The 20,709-nt window shown below is 43.1% G+C and overlaps 1 protein-coding gene across 4 annotated transcripts in view; it reads left to right on the forward strand.

Moving 5' to 3' along the window:
• Positions 1–550: 550 nt before the first annotated feature.
• LG09H8orf34 (linkage group 09 C8orf34 homolog) overlaps positions 551–20,709 on the forward strand; it is a 111,785-nt gene continuing 91,626 nt past the window's right edge. The window contains exon 1 of one of the 4 annotated variants that reach the window (XR_007245511.1): positions 551–1,138. Coding sequence is in view for 2 of the 4 variants with exons in the window: in XM_048508279.1 (XP_048364236.1) it covers positions 1,070–1,138 (69 nt within the window). In the remaining 2 variants the exon portion in view is untranslated. Of the gene's footprint in view, positions 1,139–5,777; positions 6,190–20,709 lie in introns of those variants that run through there. The other 3 variants (XR_007245512.1, XM_048508279.1, XM_048508280.1) reach the window with 3 other exon arrangements.

Raw genomic sequence — 20,709 nt, forward strand, 5'->3', positions numbered from 1 at the left:
ACTGCAAAAGCTTCCCATCGTGCGCATCTGCACATCTCGGGGTATTATGATGTCTCCACGGAGTCCACTTCATAAGAACAAGCCTGCTGGATCAGACCAGAGTCCATCTAGTCCAGCACTCTGCTACTCGCAGTGGCCCACCAGGTGCCTTTGGGAGCTCACATGCAGGAGGTGAAAGCAATGCCTGCTGCTGCTGCTGCTGCTGCTCCTGAGCACCTGGTTTGCTAAGGCATTTGCAATCTCAGATCAAGGAGGATCAAGATTGGTAGCCATAGATCGACTTCTCCTCCATAAATCTGTCCAAGCCCTTTTTAAAGCTATCCAGGTTAGTGAAAATCAGCTGTATAAGTGAATGCCAACTGCCCCCTAACCACATGCTACTTGGGTCTGAGTTTCGCAACTCTGCCAAAAGAGCAAAACACAACCGTGAGAGGCGAGGTTTTCGAAGGAAGACTGCGCATATACCAATTGTATGAGTGACGCGGTTTGGCCGCTTGCGAATGTTGTCCAGGGGCGGTATTGATGCACACGCTACAGTGCCGGTCCCCTTATCGAAATTCCTGCCTGGAGCCACGAACGGCGACAAGAGCGCGGGGCCATCAGTGAGGGAAGCGGCTCCCCCGCCTGGCCGCGCGGCGAAAGGAAGCAGCCCACTGGCTTCGCGCGAGGCGCTGTGCCGGCCAGGAGAGCAGCTCGGCTTCTGCAGGAGCTCCTTGCTCGCTGTAACCAAGGCGCGAGGGGCTGCTCCACAGCCACTCGGGGCGGCTTTCCCGCTATCCGCCCTCCATGCATCAGGCGCCCACCCCGCCCGAGCACACCCATTTCGGCCTCCATGGAGAGGGACGCGTCAGCCGCTTCCCGCCTGGCAGCCCGGGCTCTGGTCTAGCGCGTGGGCGGGCTTGCAGGTGCCCGAGCTAGCGCCGTGCTTTGGATTCCCGTTCCTTCCTTCCTGCTTCCTTCGGTCCTCGCTCCGCTTGTCCCCGCGCTCTGGGAAGGGGGCTACGCGGGAGACGCCAAAGAAGCCCGGCAGCAGCACCACCACCTGCTTCCCACTTCGGCAGTTCAGCTGATGGCGTCTCACCAGCAAAGCAGGATTCAAGCCTACCTGGAGAAGAACAAGATCGGGCCGCTGTTCGAGGTAAGGCGCTCCCAGGTGGGACCGCTCAGCTCTTCGCAGAGGTGCATGGGGGCCATATGGCGCCCGGAGACGAAAGCCATTCCCGGCGCCCCCCGTGCAGTGTGGCGTGCCGTTCCGTGAGCCGCGGAGCCCCGCCCCCGCCCCCTCAAACCCCCCCCCCCTTTACCTGAGCCGGTAGGGGATTCTCTCCGCCAGGGTTGCTGGGCAGGGAAGAGTCTCTTCTCTGCCCAGCAGCACCGGACCTGCGACCCGATGCGACCCGACAGGGGCAGGAAGGGAAGCCGGCTGGCTTTTCCCGTCCCTTTCACCTACCGCACGAGTTCTTGCACCGCTGGTGCAGGGACGACAAGAGAAGGCGTCAGGCTCCCGATCCCCGGACCGGAGGCGCGATAGGGGCGGGAAGGGAAACCAGCTGGCTTTCCTCTGTACCTTTGCACCCGCAGCGCGAGTTCTCACGCCTCCGGTGCAAGGACGGCAAGAGAAGCCGGCAGGCTCCCCGTCCCTGCACTGACAGCTCAAGAGGGGTGGAAGGGAAGCTGGATGGCTTCACAGCTTCCCCTCCCTCCGAGTGGGCAGCCTACTCAGTGAAGAAGGGAAGCCGGTGGAGGGTCGCCTTCGGGGCTTTCCTTTCCTCTATGAGGGCAGCCCACTTGGAGAAGAAGGAAAGCAGGTGGAGGGGCAGCTTTGCCGCTTCCCTTCTCTCTGAGCAGGCAGCCCGCTTGGAGAAGCAGGTGGAAGGGTGCCTTTGCCGCTTCCATTCCTTCTGAGAGGGCAGCCTGCTCAGAGAAGTGGGTGGCGAGGTGTCTTCCCTTTCCTCTGAGCTGGCAGCCCACTCGGAGAAGAAGGGAAGCAAGTGGAGGGGTGCCTTTGCCGCTTCCCCTTTCTCTGAGCGGCCAGCCCGCTTGGAGAAATAGGGAAGCAGGTGGAGGGGCAGCCTGCTCAGAGAAGAAGGGAAGCAGGTGGAAGGGCGGGCGCCTTTGTCGCTTCCCTTCCCTCTGATCGGGCAGCCCACTCAGAGAAGAAGGGAAGCAGGTGGTGGGGCGCCTTCCCTTCTTCTCCGAGCGAGCTGCCCTTCCACCTGCTTCCCTTCTTCTCCGAGTGGGCTGCCCGATCAGAGAAAAGGGAAGGCGCCTCTCCACCCGCTTCCGTTCTTCTCCGAGTGGGCTGGCCGCTATGGGGTAACCCATGTCCCTGGGCGCATGCTGTTTGGTCACATGGTGGGAGTGCCACTGGCTCCTCAGGGAGGTGCGCGGGGTCACACCAAGTAACTTCGCTTTATTTGCATGGCAAGCTGTGGGGAGCTATCTGTGCCTCGTTGCCCCTGCATGTCAGCGCTTACTTTTCCTCACGGAATTATATGGGCATGTCGGTATGTGTCATTTTGCTATCTCAGACACACACATGCCTATTTTCTTTTTCCACTTGTGCTACATTAGTCCCCCTTCTGACCTCTTGCTCCCTCTCCCTTGTCCACTGCATTCAGCCTAGGGTTAAATTGTTCCTTTGAATGTTTGTTCCGAAAGGATGGAATACAGTTTACCCCATCATACTTGAGAAGCTGAACTTATCACATTTTCTCCCTGGGGTGCATCAATGAAAGACATGACTTAAACATATCCTGTGATGAATTGGGCCAACCCTTTTCTGATGTCCTTTCCCTCAAGCTTTAACTAATGTTTGCCTGCCTGATCCCACATACTTGGGCTTCTTCTTCCTTTTGCATGTATGGTATGTCTCCGTCCATGGATGTGTTCCAATTTATAATTTACCACTTTATGATCTGTACTTCTTGTTCTGCATTCGTTTGCCCATTGACACTCAGACATATGTGGGTATGTAAAAGGGCTGTGGAGTTTCACCTGACTTCTGGCAGCCCTGTAGGGTTTCAAGGCAGCAGGCTAACAGAGGTGGTTTGCCATTTCTTTCCTCTGCACAGCAACCCTGATATACCTTGGTGGTCTCCCATAGAATGATTAACCAGTGCTGACCCTGCTTCTGAGATTTGACCAGGTCAGGCTAGCCAGAGCCATTCAGATCAGGGCCTCAGGCTTGTATCGCTAACATCTTCAATATGGTTGTTCTCATTGGTCTATGGAACTAGCTCCTCACATTATCTCCAGATATTATCTCATTTCAAACTTCTCGTTGTCTGTCCTTACACATGTTTCAGTGCTGAACTCAGACATTTCGCTTGAACTGATACAACCATTTGTGTTTGTTCCACTACTACCCTTAGATAAATGGTGACATGCTTGTTCAACAAAATTGGACTGAGTTGGAATCATCTGGACATCTGTCACCTTTGGGCTATAAATACTCAAGCCTGTTATGGATCGTTCTTGGCTCTGTGCATTTGTTTACGGAAAGGAAAGTGGCCAGCTTGTTGCTAGGGTACATGGTTAGAGAGTAACTTTATGTTGCCAAGCTACAGAATATGCTGGAGGCAGCCATAATTTGGCCTTCCTGTCATTTTGATGCAAGGGTCAGAAGGTGTTCTAGAATCCTACTGGACAGGGTACCCAATGGAAATTGCAAATGCAGACTGGACACATGGAAGCACTTGGAAAAGTGGAGTTACTGTACTTTCATAGGTAACTGAAGGATGGTCAATGCAGCGCACACTGTGTAATGGATGACACTGGAGCAGTGGTCTTTTTTTTTAACATATTTGCCACAAAAACCCATGTCAGAGATCAAGTCAGGATTACTGGAAACTCCAACCAGATTTTTTCTTAAAAGACCATTGTAAAAGTGATCAATCCTACTGAAGTATATTATGACATTTTCACTGCCATCCTAACTACAATTACGCCACTCCAAACCCAATGACTTCAGTGAATTTAGAAGACTGTAACTCTGCTTAGGATAACTCTGTATGTCTCTTTATATGCCTGCAAACTATGTTCTTTTCTATTGTTTACAGTTTTGTAATGTTGTGTTATAATATCAACATCTGCAAAACTTTTAGTTGTAATATCTACCTGTTTGTACAGTGTATCAATTGCTTATTTATTAGACAATTGCAGAAGTAGTTGCACTTTTAGTGCTTTCAGTGCTTTCTCTCACAAATATTTTGATGCAAGCTTTATGTTGGTGCACTTTAAAGATCATGAATAAACAAAATTGTATTGCTCTTATATCTAGGACATTTTTTAATCTTCAGAAAGCATTCCTGGAGTTCAGCCAAAGGACTTCCTTATAATATACAATTTGGTCTAAAAAGAAGTTATACCATTACTATAGTGAGGCAGGTCCCCAAAACTGTGTAATTGTTTTAAATTTGTAACTTTAAAATAGCACAACTTCTGTGATTTCAATGAGTCATTAAGAAAGCCGATGCTAAAGTAATCACTGTATTTTATATACTGTTGAAATCATCACATTTAAGACTTGAATATGGTCATATTCAGTGGTGGGATCCAAAAATTTTAATAACAGGTTCCAATGGTGGTGGGATTCAAACAGTGGCGCCGCTGCACACACGCAGCTCCAGTCCCTATTGGGTAGGGAGGTTGCTTTAGTAAAAAAATAGTAACCACTTCTAGAGAAGTGGTGAGAACTGGTTGGATCCCACCTCTGGTCATATTCCTAAATATTTCAGTTGAATATGGTTCAGCCATACCCATGAGTCACATATGGCAACCAGCTAGTTTGATTCCCCATATGGACTGTGGGTTTTGATTACACTGATTCAGCATGTCTGACATTTATAGTGCATAGGGCCAGATAAGTAGTTTCCTTGTGACAGTAACAAATATAGTTAATACTTTGCATTTATGTAGGGGTTTTTATTGTTAAAATAACTCTTTAACATAGACAATTGTAGGCTTGTGGCAAGGGGGAAGAGGATCTGAGGATAAAAAGTGGTGATTTCCATAAACTTATCTCAAGAATTCTAGAATAGGGGTAAGTAATCTCTACTTCAACGAGAGCTACTTTGAGTAATGATAAGTTACCTCCTCCCAGCATGTTACCAGATTTGTTCTGTCCTAGAAGCAATATTGACTAAGAAAAGCACAAGTGAAGCTAGCAGCTCAGTAGCTTCATGAGCTACTATGCAGTAGCTGGCAAGGTACCTGTAGGAATCCCCTATTCTAGAGAGCTGAGGCATGATTTCAGTTTTAACCCCCCAAATTGAACATTTCTCAGTCTAATTAAGTCAATGGATTTAGAAAGGAGTAACTGTTGTTAGGATCATACTGTTAGCTACTGCACTAGTCCAGCTTTATGACTGCTTCAGAGAATGATAAGCACCTTTCTGTATTGGACTATCAAGAATCATTTGAGTACTTCTGAATAACAAGTTTGGTAGTTTCTTATGTCTGCTACTTAATAATTATAGCGTACACCATATCTAGCAGGAGTAGCAGGCTACAACTAGAAGCGTTTAATTTTATGTAATGTTCATTTATTAAAATATTTGATCAAAGTGGTTTACAGATTGTAATTAAACCAATATAATTTAAAACCAATAAACTGTTTCCCTCTAATGCAAACTGTTTTCCCTCTATGCTGAAATAGGATACCCCCATTCTTGCAGTAAGAATGTCATACCCTTCTAAAGCAAAGCTACATTCATTTATTCTGCTGCGATTTTAGGGCAGAGGCAATATTTCCACAATCTCCATTTCTCACCCTATTTTCTAACTGGCTGTCTGCTGTACTTGTGAAAGAAGACGGTCTGGATCACAGCATAACTTAGGTCCAAGAACTCCTGTCACCATTGTTGACAATTCTGTGCTTTGTTTCTTCAGCAGGATTAGAGCATGAAACATGATTTCGCACAGTGGGAATGTTTCTGCCAGCCTCTTGGCATGCCTTCAGCTTCCCAACTGGTGCGGGAAGTGAGAGAAGATAAAATGCACTTGGACTTGGCAACACTTACAATCCCTACAGAGTGATATCTTTTGTCTTGGTCTTCTATCCCCTGCCATTCATATGTGTGTGGGCTAGTGCAGAAACAGATTTTTCAACCATTTGCTGTACCTTCTTCATACTTAATGCTGTGGAGACTTAAGATATTAGCGGAAACTACCACATCAAGGAACAAGGTTTGTGTTCAGTATGCAGAAGGGCTTTGTATGAAAGGATGGCTCTTGTTGCTGGCGTACCTGCATAAGCAGCAATGTGTATGTCCCTCTTCCAGTTTATTCTGTTTGCTGATCTGCTTTAACTATTAAACTCAGATTGCAATGATGTTTAGTTGTTTTGTCGTCTTCCATTTGATCTCCAAAATGAATTTTTGTTCATTCTTGAAAATGAGAGCAAATTAAGCCAGCATGTATCCTGGGAAATACAGTTATGTATGGAAAATTTTCAGTGATTTCTATGAAAGAGTAGATAATGGTTATTGACTCAGATTCTATTAGTGAACAAGAATGCCATAGATATCAAGCAAAATAAGGACATGTGTTGAAGATTTCCAGATGGTTTAGTTATGTTTTTTTTGTTTGCTTGCTAGTTTCATTGCTAGAGTAAAAAGCAGTGTGCTTAACAATGTAATATTGGGCAGAAGACTCTAATCTAAGCCTCTAATCATGTAGGGTTAGTCTGGAGTAACAAGGACTGTACTGGAAATACATTCATTGGGGCCTCAAGTAGACATGTATATTAGTTCATTGGGGCCTCAAGTAAATATGCCTATTTGTACACTGCAATGTTGCAGTCCTAAAAATGCCCTCCAGACTGAAGTTACTTCTGACTAGATCTAGATTGCTTCTTAAGAGTTCCACATTTGACTGCGTTAACTAACTGCTTTAAAGTTAGGATCTAGCTGCTGCATTACTTATAAAGAAATTGCATTACAGCAAGTATAGTGGCTTTTTAAAATATAGAAGGCAACAAAAGTTAAAATTCTATCTTGATAATGGTAATGGTATAATTATTTTCCTATTTTATTATATTTCTTGGTGTATAACTATATGGATCATACATTAACATATATATATATATACTTGTAGACATATGCTGTGAAAACAATTTTTAAGGAGCAAAGAATTCTTTTCAAAACAAATATGCAGTGTTTGCATTTTTTGAAATGTAGTTGATACTGAGACTTTTAAAAGTGCTCTGCTTTGCTTGTAATTTTTAGAATACAAAGATATGATATAGGTGTTGCAAACATATTTAAAATTATTATTTTAATATAAAGCAGGATATTGTGGGGAGGCTTTGAATAAGTACCTGCAAACTGAGAATCAGGAAGCATTATTTTAAGAACTGAAGTTACTATTTTCACATACAGTAGTAGAACAATAAGCAAAATGTTCTGGCTGCTGGCTTTCTGTCATCTTTTGCTTCACTTGAAACTCATCCTTTTTTCTTTAGGATATGTATTAGAATAATGATGCTGCGCATCCTTGTTTGGCAGCTGGTTCATTAATGAACGCAAGTTTATTCAAAAATTTTGTGGCAGTGAACCCATATTAACATTTCTTTCACTGTTTCTAATTAAATTACCACTTTTAAAACTGCAAACAATGCATCTATTGAATTTCATGTTCTATAGTAGGAAAGTCCAATTTAGGCTGTACGGATGTTGAGCTTTGAATAATCCAGGCTCCTGGCAATAGAAATGTGGTTTGGTAAAGATAAAAGGAAGAGTAATTTAGAATGAATGTCTGTTTGGAAAATCTTCAAGAAATTGCCTGATATCTGAATGATAAGTTCTCCTAGGAGATGCATTTCAAGGGGGAAATGTCTACTATTTTTTTTCAGGGAGATGGTACCAAAAATAATAATCTGTACAAGGTTCTCTTATTATTCCAGATCCCCTCGAATGGTGACCCCCTTTCTCATGTTTTACAATGGCTAACTGGCCCTTGTTTTTATAGAGGCCAATGAATTCTGCTTGTTTGTGTGTCTAGGTCTGTTTTCTATAAGGGCACTTTGAACTAAACTTTTAATGTTTGATTATTATGGTAGTTGGTTTATAAACTATAATAGAATAGCAGTAAAGTCCATTGTACGAAGAAAATACAACAGCCTCTGAAAAACTAATACTCCCAGGGCAAGAGATGTGGATGGGACATAGGCCCTTTCTGCACGGGCTAAAAACAGCGTCCCTAGCTTCGCAACTCCCGAGCAGCGCGAAGCCGCTGTTTCCGAACTTTGCTCCCTGCCCTGCGACTCCAGAGCTGTCGCGCAGGGCAGGGGGGCATGTCCCCTGGCCTGTGTGACGCGCCGGAAGGCCAGAGGGACGGTAAGGCGTTCGGGGGACGGGGCAGCCTCTGTGCAGGCTGTGCCGTCTTCCCCACCCCTACCGGGACTGTCCGTGCGAACGGTCCCGGGGTGTTTGTGTTGGTGTCGTTTACGCCAACACACCCTCGCAGCGTGGCCGTGCGGAAATGGCCATAGCTACAGGAAATGAGACCCAACACAAGCACTGAAATTGCACCACCCCACACATCTTTGCCAAGGAGGGGCAGCAGTGATCTCAGGTTTGCAAAAAAGGGGGAGCCAGCAGGTTGCCTGTGAAAATGGGGAGAGTTCCCCCATCTCCATATACACCTTACCCCATTTGTAAAGCTGGATCCTGGCTTTGCAAAGAAGGACAAGCCAATAGGGTGCTTGTGAAGATGGCGAAAGTTGTCCCCATCTCCAAAGGGACTACCCCCATTTCAAAACTGGTTCCTGGCTTTGTGGGGGTGCTAGAAGGGTGCCTGGGAAGATAGGGAACCCTTTGTGTGAAAAAAATACAATGGATTCTAGCAAGAGGGAACCCACATTAACCCCATATTTTTTCTTCTGTTCTCCCCATTCTTCTCTGCCTCTCACTCTCCATCCTGCCACCTCTTTTCCTTTGCTTGTCCTGTTCATCATCAGGAACATGTTGCTCAATTATATAGTAAGATATCTAAATAATGTTGGTTGAATTCTATAAAGCAAAGCAGATAAGAGAGAGAGGGAGGGAGAGAAAGTTGCATTTTGATGTTATTTCCCATTCTTACCGCACCCCATGCTTTTGGGCATTTTTCTCACAGGCTCCCCTGACCCCTCCCACTCAGCATCAAGTGGCTTCACAAGGGCTACTGAGGGAAGGGGAAAAAAGGACATGTCCATACATGCCTTATGTTTGTAGGATCCCTCCCTTTGGTACTAGTTAAACTTTGTTTTGAAAAGGGAAGCAAACATTGTGCTTATGTATATTGCTGCCTCTCTACTATTTCTAGCAATTTGACAGTGTCAATACAGTGGGAAAAGTAATAGCCACACTTAGGCAACCTCTACATTTCCCTTATTAGAGTTGAAGTTGCTATGTTAAGATTTCAGTCCTTTATGAAATTTTTACCCTAATTCTCGAAAAGGTCGCTCATATTTGTAGCAGAGATGGTTCAGAGAGCAATCCAAAGTGGGTATAGTCAGAATCATACTCAGCAATACAGCTTACTCCCAGGAGAGGGTTCCTTGAGTTGTGCTGTAATTGATTTACCACTGAATGGCAAGTTTCCTATAGGGAACAGTTCTTGCTTCACTGGGAACATAATTATACAGGACTGAAAAAAGTAGGATTATAGTATAAAATTGGATTCAGATTAAGTTTGCAATTTCAACTGATCTCCTATTTCTCACCACAGAGCCCTTTGTCATTCCTTTGTCATGTAACATATGTAAATATGTTACAAACCAGCTATTTTTTGTAATCCATGGAAAAGTTCTGCTACTTAAGTTTTCTAACTCTATGTTAATTCCACTTCTTTGGATTATAGATGTCATTTGACTTGTCCTGTGAAAACACTGAGGTGCTCAACCAAAGTGTTGAAATGGCTGTGAACAATACTTGAGGACAGATAGCAGAGGAACTGGAAAATATCCAGATGTCATGTCATAAGCTGGGTGCAGGCCAGGGTTGGAGTGCAGGAAAGGGAACGTGGATTAAGGTTGTATAAAGTATAGCTGAAGTTTGGCTCACTCTTGTAGAGTCTAGAGATTAGATACAATTGTAGTATGCAGCAAGTTTGGGCAATTCACCAGGATACTTTGGAAGTGAAAGATTTCACTAAAGTGATCTCCCTGTGATAAAATCGCAAATTGCTGTTTCTAGTGTACCAGTAAAGAACCACCATTTTAAATTTGAATTTAATTTTAAGTCAGACTGTTCCACTTCATTTGTTTGTATATTTACGAAATGTGTGCTGTTGCTTCAGGTGTTTCATAACACAGTTAAAAGCAATGAAAATAACTAAGCCGATCAAGAAACAAGCCAGAGCATAACAGCACATTTAACAGAGCAGTCTAAAATAATATTGATCAAATAATACTCCTGGTAGGAGCAGGCTATAAAACAGCTTAAAAGGGTGAACTACCTTAGTTAAAAACTTGGGTAAAGAGGAATGTTTCTCCTGGTGCCAAAAGGAAAGGAAGGAAGGGGTTAGGCAAGTTTCAAGGGGAAAGGCATTAAAAAAATGGATGCCACCCAGTTTCTGGTTGCCACCTGTTGCTTATCCCTGGAAATGAAGGCTCAGAGACCAGGATTGGAGACGAGTTTCTAATTGGTGGGCTTGATTATATGGAAGGAGTCACAATTATGTGAATCTCAAGCTATCACAATTATTTGTTCTATCTCAAGACAAAGTAATTTCTACATTACTCTAGAAAGTTGTGTAATCAGTGCAGCCAGAAACTGATGTTTAGCACAGAAGGGTTTTTTAAAGATATCGCCCAGTGGTGGGATCCAAAAATTTTAATAACAGGTTCCCATGGTGGTGGGATTCAAACTGTGGCGTAGCGCCAATGGGGCTGGGCGGGGCATGATGGGGGCGTGGCCGGGCATGACGGGGGCAGGGCATTCCTGGGCAGGGCTGTGGCAATGACGCAGTGGTCCTTGGGTGGGAAACGAATGCACACAGGCGCAGGCTGCCACGCACTCTGGTGCACCTCCTGTCTAATCTTGAAACAGGACTGAGGTTCAAAAGCTGGACAGAATAGTGAACTATAGTTAAGACCCTTCCTGCCAATATGAGCAAATATAGATTTATTTCATGAACAACTCCAGTAGACTGCTTCAAGTTCTGCGTGCTACTGCTGAGAGGAGGGGCGTAACTAAGGCAAAAATCACGTGGCAAAATCACCAATTAGTAACCCCCTCTCGGCACACACAAATAATTAGTAACCTACTCTCGGGAACCTGTGAGAACCTGCTGGATCCCACCTCTGGTATCGCCTGACAAAGAAGCAAATCATCAAGGCCAGATTTCTAGGAAAGACCAGAGTAAAGTAGGCAGGGCAATGGAAGGAGAGATCAATGAAACAAATGGTTGCCTGAAGCGTGAATGGTTGAGACTAAGGCTGATTCCGCATGGGCCCGAAACAGCGGTGTGAAAGTGTGAAAACGGTATAAAATAGTTTAAAATGGTGTAAAAGGGTTTACACTGTTTTCACACTGTTTTCACACTGATGTTTTGGGCCCATGGGGAATCAGCCTTTGAGAAGAAGAACAGATGGAGACTGTGGTTTTGCAGTTAGAAAGCTTCTTATACCTACAGTTTCTGTGATCTGGTTAGTACTGTGGACAGACTTTTAGTGGGCAAAAGCCTTGGGTTATGTTTATGTGTTCTTAAATTTCTGGCTTTTTGTTCCTAACCTCAGTAGTTTATATTATGTCAATTTTGTGTGATATATATATTTAATCTTCTCATTATTTGCGATGTTTGTTGGACATGAGGGCTTACTTGTATTGTATCTCATTTCATTCTGGTATATTTCTCTATTATTTGAATGTATTTGGCTGGTTCCTTATTTTCTGGATGTTTCCTTTCACAGTTCTTTGACTTTGGCTGCTACTATGCTAAAACAATTATTAATAATAAAATTATTGGGACGAATGCAAAACTGGAACCAACATGTTTGCAAGGAACGTACAATTGGAATCCTTCCCTTTTAGTTCACATTCACTTGGAAACAAAGGTATTTGCAGTTGGTGCCGTGGAGAATGACTAAAATAATCTGTGAAGACACTTGGAAAGGTGGGGATAGCTACTAGCAATTTAGCAACTACTAATTTGGCTCACTCACCCATAATCACTGTGGCTCTTTGGATGTAGGTTCAACACAGGCCAGGCCATTTTCAAAGCATGTCCATGTCTTTGCTGTGTGTACACTAGTGTTTTCAGCATAGTGTGATTACTTCTTTGCCCTGCATGCAGACTGCTATGGTGGCTGATAAGGCACGCTCTCTCCAGGAGGAGTCTGTCAGCAGGCGGAATTGACTGGGCTCCTTCCCCTGTGCTTCCTCTCTCCCTTCCCCCAGGGTCTGGCCAGCAGCATGGCAGTGGTGGTGTTCATACTGCTGTGAGCGACTGGTAAGAAGAGCATGCTTCACCCAGGAGCTGGAGCATTACACTCCCTCCCTCTTCTTTCTCCTCCTGCATCCCTGCCAACCTGGCTGTGCTCCTCCCCTCACCCCTGCTTCCCTCCCCCACGCAGGGCACTGGGCCCAGCTAGCAGAGGCAGCAGGTGTGATATCATGCACGCTTCTGTGGGTAACTGATAAGGCAGAGGAGACTGCCAGCCTGAGGACTGGGTCCTGTTAAGCTGGGCAGTTGCAGCAGCAGGGTGTCCTGGCCAAAGGCAAGGCCGTGTGCTCTTCCTGCAGTCACTTCCTTCGAGCTAAAATGGGGGACGGAATGGAGGATTGAGGTTGCTGCCAAGAAATTCAGGCTGTGGCAGAAAAGGGAAAAAAAGGTCACGACTCAGTTTTGGAGGAGGATGAAACCAGTGGTGGGATTTAAATAATTTAACAACTGGTTTTTTTACAAGCACTATTTTAACAACTGGTTCTCCCGAAGTGGTGCGAACCTTCTGAATCCCACCACTGGGTGAAATCCCCAAGAACTACCTGCTTTCTGGGCTTTGTTCTTCTTTGCGTTATGTATCCGCTCCCCTCTGCCACTTTAAGTAAATGCTTCTGGCTGCATTTGTTTCCCCATTCAAAGCAACTGGCATTTTACAACTGAGCTGTGTTTTAGAATCTAACTTCCATATGATACTCAGGCAAAATATCCTTATTGCAAGCAGTATCATTAGCTCCAGGCCTGTAAGTCTTAAAATGATAAGCATTTAAAAAGAAATAAAAGTGCCCTTTCCCTTGCGCTGGAAGAACCTTGGCAGCCCAGAGGGAGGCCTTGGGAGTGGCGGTGGTGAGGAGGGTGGCAGAAACTTCCTCTCTACCTGGAGCACAAGCTGCAGGTGGAAGCTCCTCCCTTCCCAGAGAGAGGCAGCGGGGAAAGAGGGGCTAGGAGCAGAGTGGGGACTGAATCCAGGCTGGAGGATGGTGCAGGCTCAGCTCCAGCACATGCTTCAAATTCCTCTTTGTAGTCCTTCAGAGCAGAGGAGGCCTTTTGGATGACGAGTGATCAAGAGAGCAACCCCTGGGATGTCTATCCCCAATAACCCCCCGCCCCCCAGGCTCTTCAGCAGCATTTGTAGATTGCACTGCCAGAGTCCCTTACAGACTGTAGCACCCCCACTTCATCCCTGCAAACTCAGAATTGCCATTGTAGCTTGAATTTTTTACCTCTATGAACTTGGTAAATACTATAACTGCAACCCTTACAAAAAGCTGAGATTAAAAACCCTCCATCAAAGTAATTGGAGAGGTCTTTTCTATTCCCTTTTGTAGAAAATATAGAAATGAGTACAAAAGAACTGCCTTTAGCCCTTTGGAAGCGTGAGGTATAACCCACGCTGGAAAATGAACATATATCCCTGTTGTTTACAACCCCTCTAAGTAGGGGTGGGGATGCATATTTCCTTCCTTCCTTCCTTCCTTCCTTCCTTCCTTCCTTCCTTCCTTCCTTCCTTCCTTCCTTCCTTCCTTCCTTCCTTCCTTCCTTCCTTCCTTCCTTCCTTCCTTCCTTCCTTCCTTCCTTCCTTCCTTCCTTCCTGTTCCACAACCTAAAACAACGTTATGGAAAATTCCATTCAGACCACCCACATGAACCGGCCAAAGCATATCTTGGTGAACCCTACAGAATTACTGCCCAGCAGCCAATCAAGAGCTTTCTCTGGGAAGCCTCTATCTTGACCTTTGACTTTCCCTTTTTCTTAGTTCTTCTTAGTCCTCTAGTTAGGAAAGGGTTATTGAGCAGCTGTGGCTTTTGGGGAAGCACAGAGTGGGCAGGGAAGGGGTGGTTCCGGGATGGAGGTGAGTTTTGAAGGTGAGTTTGCAAGGCAGTATACAAGTAACAGAGGAATGAGATTGGATGGCTAGGAAAAGATCTGATGAGATGGGCTAGAAGAAACAGAGAGATGAATATAACTAGCAGAGATCCAGGTTGAAGGAACAGAAAGCTGATTGTGATGACTGAGAAAAGTAGGACAGGGTATGAATGTGAGCCCATGTAACTGCTCAAGTTACTTTTTCCACTTCATTTCAATTCTGTAAAACCTGTTGTCTCAGATTTTCATTCTTTTGCATAGGGTGTTTGATTCTAACCTATTACAATGATTATTTTGATTGACAAGTGCCAAAAGGTAGTGCAGTCTGAAATAATCACAACTGAAAACCAACACAAACCCTCAACCATGACCAGGGACCATCTCAGAAGCTCTTCAACCTTCCAGCGCCATGATGACTGCAGGGAGCACAGTTTTCTGTCCACTTTCATACCCAGAGCCCCATGAGTGGGGCAGAAGAAAACCGCATAGTGATCTGCAGGACTGAAGATATAGTATCATTTGGCAGCCTTGCACCATTCTAGCCTCAACTGCAAAGAGGAGTTTTTGCAAGAGCAGTTCTGGCACAATAGCCAGCTGCAGGCCATCTCCAGGTGTTTGGGCAGCGTCCTGTTAAAAGAAACCTGGAAATAGCAGGCTGTGTGAAATCAATGTGTCTGCTTCCTGTTGCTCTAGTCATGTGTGTGCATTGTCTTCTTTATTCTTGGCTTGGAGTTCTGGATTTGTGTCAGTTCTGTTACTCTTGGATTTGATGCTCAAAAGGATTATCTGTGCTGACCTTGGACTGGACTTTAACTACCAAGTGCAGTCTGTCTGTGTGTGAATGACAGCTGAGATTATCATGGCCTTCAGGAAGCTGTCCGCTGATGTATATATAACTCTTCCTGGAAGCCCTTTGTGAGTTGATATCAACACAAGGAAGTTCACCTGTTAAACCTGAGGCTGGGGCAGCTGTTAGTCTTTTTTTCCTGGATGGCGCCTGGCAACATCTGAAGGCTTTCACACAGCACTGTCAGAATGCAGGAGATCCATCTACTGTTTTTCTGACTATGACCAAATATGTGAAAGAGAACTAGGCACATGCTAGATTTGAGAAAGGCTCTTAGGATATACATTGGGCATACAGAGTCCATCGGGAAAATAGATTTTTTCTTCTTTTCTTTGACAGTCCCAAACAAGGGTAATAAGATGTCTAGGTCAGCCATATGTTACAACATAAGAAAGTGTTTCTTGCAGCCATATAAATCCAGTAACCTTCCTGTCCCTACAGTTATCACTGATCATTCTGTAAGAGGTACAGCCACCTATTCTGCATTCAATTATCAAACCTCTCTTGAGGAGATATGCAAGGCAGCCATGTGGTCTTCCATATCAACCTTTGTCAGGCACTACAAGATAAACTCCTTTTTCTTCAACTGACATAGAAGTGCTGACTTCTGCAGTGTGTGGTGGTTGATACATAATCTCCACTCAAAGATGGAGGGACACAGGTTTTGTCAAGTCCTTAGCTCAAGAAGTCTTCATCCTCTGACTGAAAATGGAACCTTGGAAACTTACCATGAGGGTTTCTTCTGCTCTGAGGTAAGGAGGGCACCTGAAGAGTGAAGAAGTAGTGATGGATGTGATAAAACTCTGAACTGCTGCAGAAATGAGAAGAGAGGAATAAAGCTTGACAGCAACATTCGCACATTTGGAAAGTGTAGAGAGAAAAAAGTCTGGGTTGTCTTCTTCTGCAATTTATTTTTGTCTGCTGTTGCTCTAATACCCTTCTTGCTATGACAACATTGATTAACCTGTCGCTATTACTGTCCTAAGTTTATCATTTTTTTCTTCCTGTCCTACTTACTGGCTTGGAAAGTATTTAAATTGAATCATGAATTTTTGCTTGGGAAACAGAAAGTAGACGTTTTAATTCTGCCTTCCTGAGTAGCCAGTTGGAAACACCCGAGCTATAAGATGCTCTCCTTACTTCAGAGCAGAAGAAACCCTCATGGTAAATATCATAGGTACCATTTTATTACATATCTCTGCTTCACTTGGCAGACAAACCATAACGGAACTTGGTGGTGAAGGGAGTGCCATTTTGAATAATACTAATATGAAAGTATTGTTAATCATTAAGACAATTATCATTTGCTGGTATAGGACAGAACACATCAAATGTACACCTTGGTTGCTGTTGTTTTTTGGGATAGTATTTTGCAGATGTTCAATATCTATCTAAATAGTTAATGTGATGAATTTGAGTCTATAATTATTATATATTTTATAGATATGAAAGAAAAGTCAGTATTCCTTGCTGGGAGTTATGATTGAGAATCAAATTAACAATTTATTTGAAATGATCTTTTCTGATTGCTAAATCAATTGCCTTGTGAAAAGACTCCCTGCACAGATAAGTTTTGCCAAATGTAGATTTTGCTGCTATAAAGTAATTACTTTCTTCTGAAGATGAATTTCTGTGTCACAGCAAGGCTACAGGCTTTGGCTTTTGGGTAATAGTCTAAGATTAGAATTGTCCCTTATGGTAATGAAGACTATGTATTCCAGTCATGCTCTAAGTAAGGAACTCACATAAAATATTGTGGCAGTATCACCCTTGCCATATTTACTGAGAAATAAGCCCAACTGATTTAACTGGGATTTATTGCCAAATAAGTATGGATGGATTTGCAGGACTCCAGCCCAATTAATGTTGACTTTTGAATAAAAGTTACTGGGTTCATTTTGGATGAGTCTTAAGCAAATGTTTGCAGGATTGCATAATAACCTTTATCAGTAACCTTTATCATAAATCAGTTGTTATAGTAATTTAATTATCTGTGGTTAGAATTATTAATTTGCCCTGACCATATTGTGTTTAGCTTGGATTTAACTAAGGCACCTTTTTTGTGATTTGTACAAACTTAGTACTTGTATTAAGATACATATTCTTTATCATTTAATTTCCTGTATGTAATGGCAGGGTATTTGTGTATTCATCCTAAATAAATATTTTTCCCCTCACAGGAGAAAACTTGTCACACTGCAGGAGCTATTTGCTGCAGTATTGCTGTTTGCTAAAGAGACCTGTTATTTTTCATTAATTTTTTTCTTTTTTCTTTTTCTTTTTTGAATGAGGCTGGGTCTGAAAGGCAGGCTTCTAAGGGTTTTTGAATGTTGGATGTCATGTATCTTAGAATCAAGATGAATGTAGTGGTTTTATTGGAAACAGTTGCTTATTTAGCAGATGTACGGGGGCCATTTATGTTTCACCAGCCACAGGATTTGAATTGCTATGCAGAAGAAAAAGAGTTTGGTTTTATACACTGCCTTTCTCGACTGTAAGGAGTCTCAAAGTCACTTATAAACTCCTTCGCTTCTTCTCCCCCTAACAAACAGCTTGCAATCAAACAAATGTTTTGGACCAGCCATGCTGACCGCCGTGCTGTCACCGTTTATGGTGGCATACTGGAACAGCTGAAGCTTGTTTGTATTTCAGGCAGAGTCCAAACCAAGGTGTAAGAAATGAGGCAACGCGATAGGAGTGCACCACCAGTTTAGACTAAGATCTGGGAGTTAGGGAACCTCAGAGCTCTCCTAGAATGTTGCAGGAACTACAATTCCATCAGTACTCTGCTCAGCATGGCCAATTGGCCATGCTGGTAGGGGCTGATGGGAATTGTAGTTCCTGAACATCTGGAGAGCCGCAGGTTCCCTACCCCTGGACTAGATCTACATACTCTGTGTGGTTCTGTGATTCTTCTTACATTCTTTTTTCTTTCACAAATGTAGCTGATGGATCTGCTGTTTCAAGGGGAAACTTTTTAAATTACTTTTACTCTCCTGGTATAGTGAGTTTTTTTCCTTTGTGGGGAAATAGTTCTTGAAGGGGAATAAATAAATCTTTTTTTCCGTTGAACCAATCTTCCTTTTAAAATTCTAGTCTTGTTTACTATATTTTGTTTAAATCTGTTACAAGGATCAGAGAGATACGTGAATAAAATCATAGTGTTAATTATTTCTTAAAGTGTACTTGGAAATAATTTTATATTTCTTTCTAAAATTTCACGTGCTATTAATGTTCTTTTTGTTCATGACAGTTTAAACCCTGGTATGTCTCAATTACATATAAAGTGGTGGAGAGCCTGCTTTTTAAAGCAAAAGGTTGCATGGGGTGTGTGTGGAGAGGAAGTAGCCACATGGCTATTTAGCTTTGAGTTAGCTTTCAAACCAGATTTTTTTCTTTGGGGGGGGGCATCCTCTAATCATGGCATCCTCTAATCATGTGTACTTCCTGAAGCTTCCCCTGTTTTGACTTGTTTTTCCAAATATGCTTTACAATGTCTTTTGTAAAACCTCATAATCAAAAGAGATGAAAATATCTGAGCTTTTGAACCTCCCTGTCCAGATTGGACCAAGTGTCATCTTTATATGTTTTAGTTTATTATAATTTATGTATTATAATTTTATTGTTTTTATACTGTTGTGAGCTCTGAGCCTGCTGTGATGGGAGAGCAGGTTAAAATAAAAAATTAATTAATTAAATAATTCCATTTAATAATTGTCATCCTGTTATAGCTGCCATTCTCTTCCCACCCCATCACTAGAATGCACTCTTCTATTTTTTGCCACTGTGATGGACCGCTGCATTCAACCGTTGTCCTGGTTATAAAAACACTTTCATTGATAGGGAATTCAAATAGAACTCTGAATGGCAGAAAATAGACAGTTAAGAATTTACAGTTCTCTGAGAGATAAATTGAAAGATAGGGTTTGGAATCAGCTGGGGGAGCTGTATGGTGTCTGGTGGGTGATTCTTTTCAGAAGTTTAAAGGAGCACTTGGGTTTTTTGGATCAAGGCAGGATCCATAACCAGTTATATAGGGGAAATAGTTCTAAGGTTTATAGAGTGATTCTGATGAGTTTAATGGAAATTATGGAATGATCATAGGCCAGAAGCAAACCAGAGACTGCCAAGAGAAAACTGTCTCAGAAAAATAGAGACTTTCTTGTGAACCACCTTGATACATTTGGAAATACACGTCTGTCACTTGAATTTAACTTTCTCAGACTTGTGTCTTGCCTTGAAAACCCTACGGATTTGTCAGAAGTCAGCTGTGACTTAGTAGCAAAAAAAAAAAGCCAGTGATGTAAAGTTTCTAGACATTTTGAATCCATAGGGGGAAAACATTTGGGGCAAGACTGAAATCTATGCAGTATTTATTTTCTTTTCAAATCTTAACAGTGCCAAACTTGTAACATGTACAACATATAGTCAGTGCTTACATGCCACCCATTGGAACCATGTTCAGCACCCCTGCCCTTTTTGCCACATTCTAGAACAGGGGTAGGGAACCTGCGGCTCTCCAGATGTTCAGGAACTACAATTCCCATCAGCCCCTACCAGCATGGCCAATTGGCCATGCTGACAGAGGCTGATGGGAATTGTAGTTCCTGAACATCTGGAGAGCCGCAGGTTCCCTACCCCTGTTCTAGAACAAGGGCATGATGAGAAATGTGGGTGGGAAAGGGGTAAATGCAAATGTGCAGCCGAACTTTGGGCTGAGACAGCATTCTACTCCTCCCAAAATGAACTTTCTCTATTTTTCCATGGGTATGCAAATTTAAGCCCTTGGGGTGCAACAGAGAAATTTGCCACAGGAAACTGAGAGGTGATGTTGACAACCCACAGAATTAAGTAACTAGCCTGTAATATAGCTGGACGATGTCATGGGGCAACTGGCATGGCTTGAGTCAGGACTGATTATGGTCCTTATAGCTGTTTGAGTAGTGCATTTTGGATTTATGATTCAGTTCACATTTATTTGCTTTTTGGTATATTATAGTTTTGTTATGTTGTGCGCTGCCCTGAGCCCTTCAGGGGAGGGTGACTAATGAATGAATGAATGTAAAAAGTCTTTGTTTTCTACATGAAAAGTTGTGAATCTGTCCAGTACTGGAGAGAGAGAGAGCCCCACAGCCTGCTGTACCCTTTTGCCACATTTGCTCATGTGTCTTAGTTTTTGCAATTTGAAAAATAATAAAAATAAAAGTTGAAAATAGAAGTTCCAAATTATGAAGTTAAAATAAGGAAGCTATGCTTTTTGTATAGAAATAATATTGATATGTTGCCAGGAGAAAGGAATTAAATAACAAAATGATAACTTCACATATCTGGAATATTTATCACGGTGCCAAGTATGCAAACTGGGGGGGGGGGGAGCTGAGACCAGCTATTGTCAGTTCTTGAGCAAGATGGAGCATTACTTAATTAAGTTAATGGTCTGTTACACACATTTAGACATAGCTAATTAGAGATTTCTTGTAATTTGATTTATCCTTGATAAGCTTCAAAGACACTTTTATTTCTGTTTAATCAAGGACAATCATAGGCAGATTAGATTATTGACTTG

Source organism: Sphaerodactylus townsendi, linkage group LG09 (genome assembly GCF_021028975.2).
Source record: "Sphaerodactylus townsendi isolate TG3544 linkage group LG09, MPM_Stown_v2.3, whole genome shotgun sequence".
Taxonomy (NCBI): domain Eukaryota; kingdom Metazoa; phylum Chordata; class Lepidosauria; order Squamata; family Sphaerodactylidae; genus Sphaerodactylus; species Sphaerodactylus townsendi.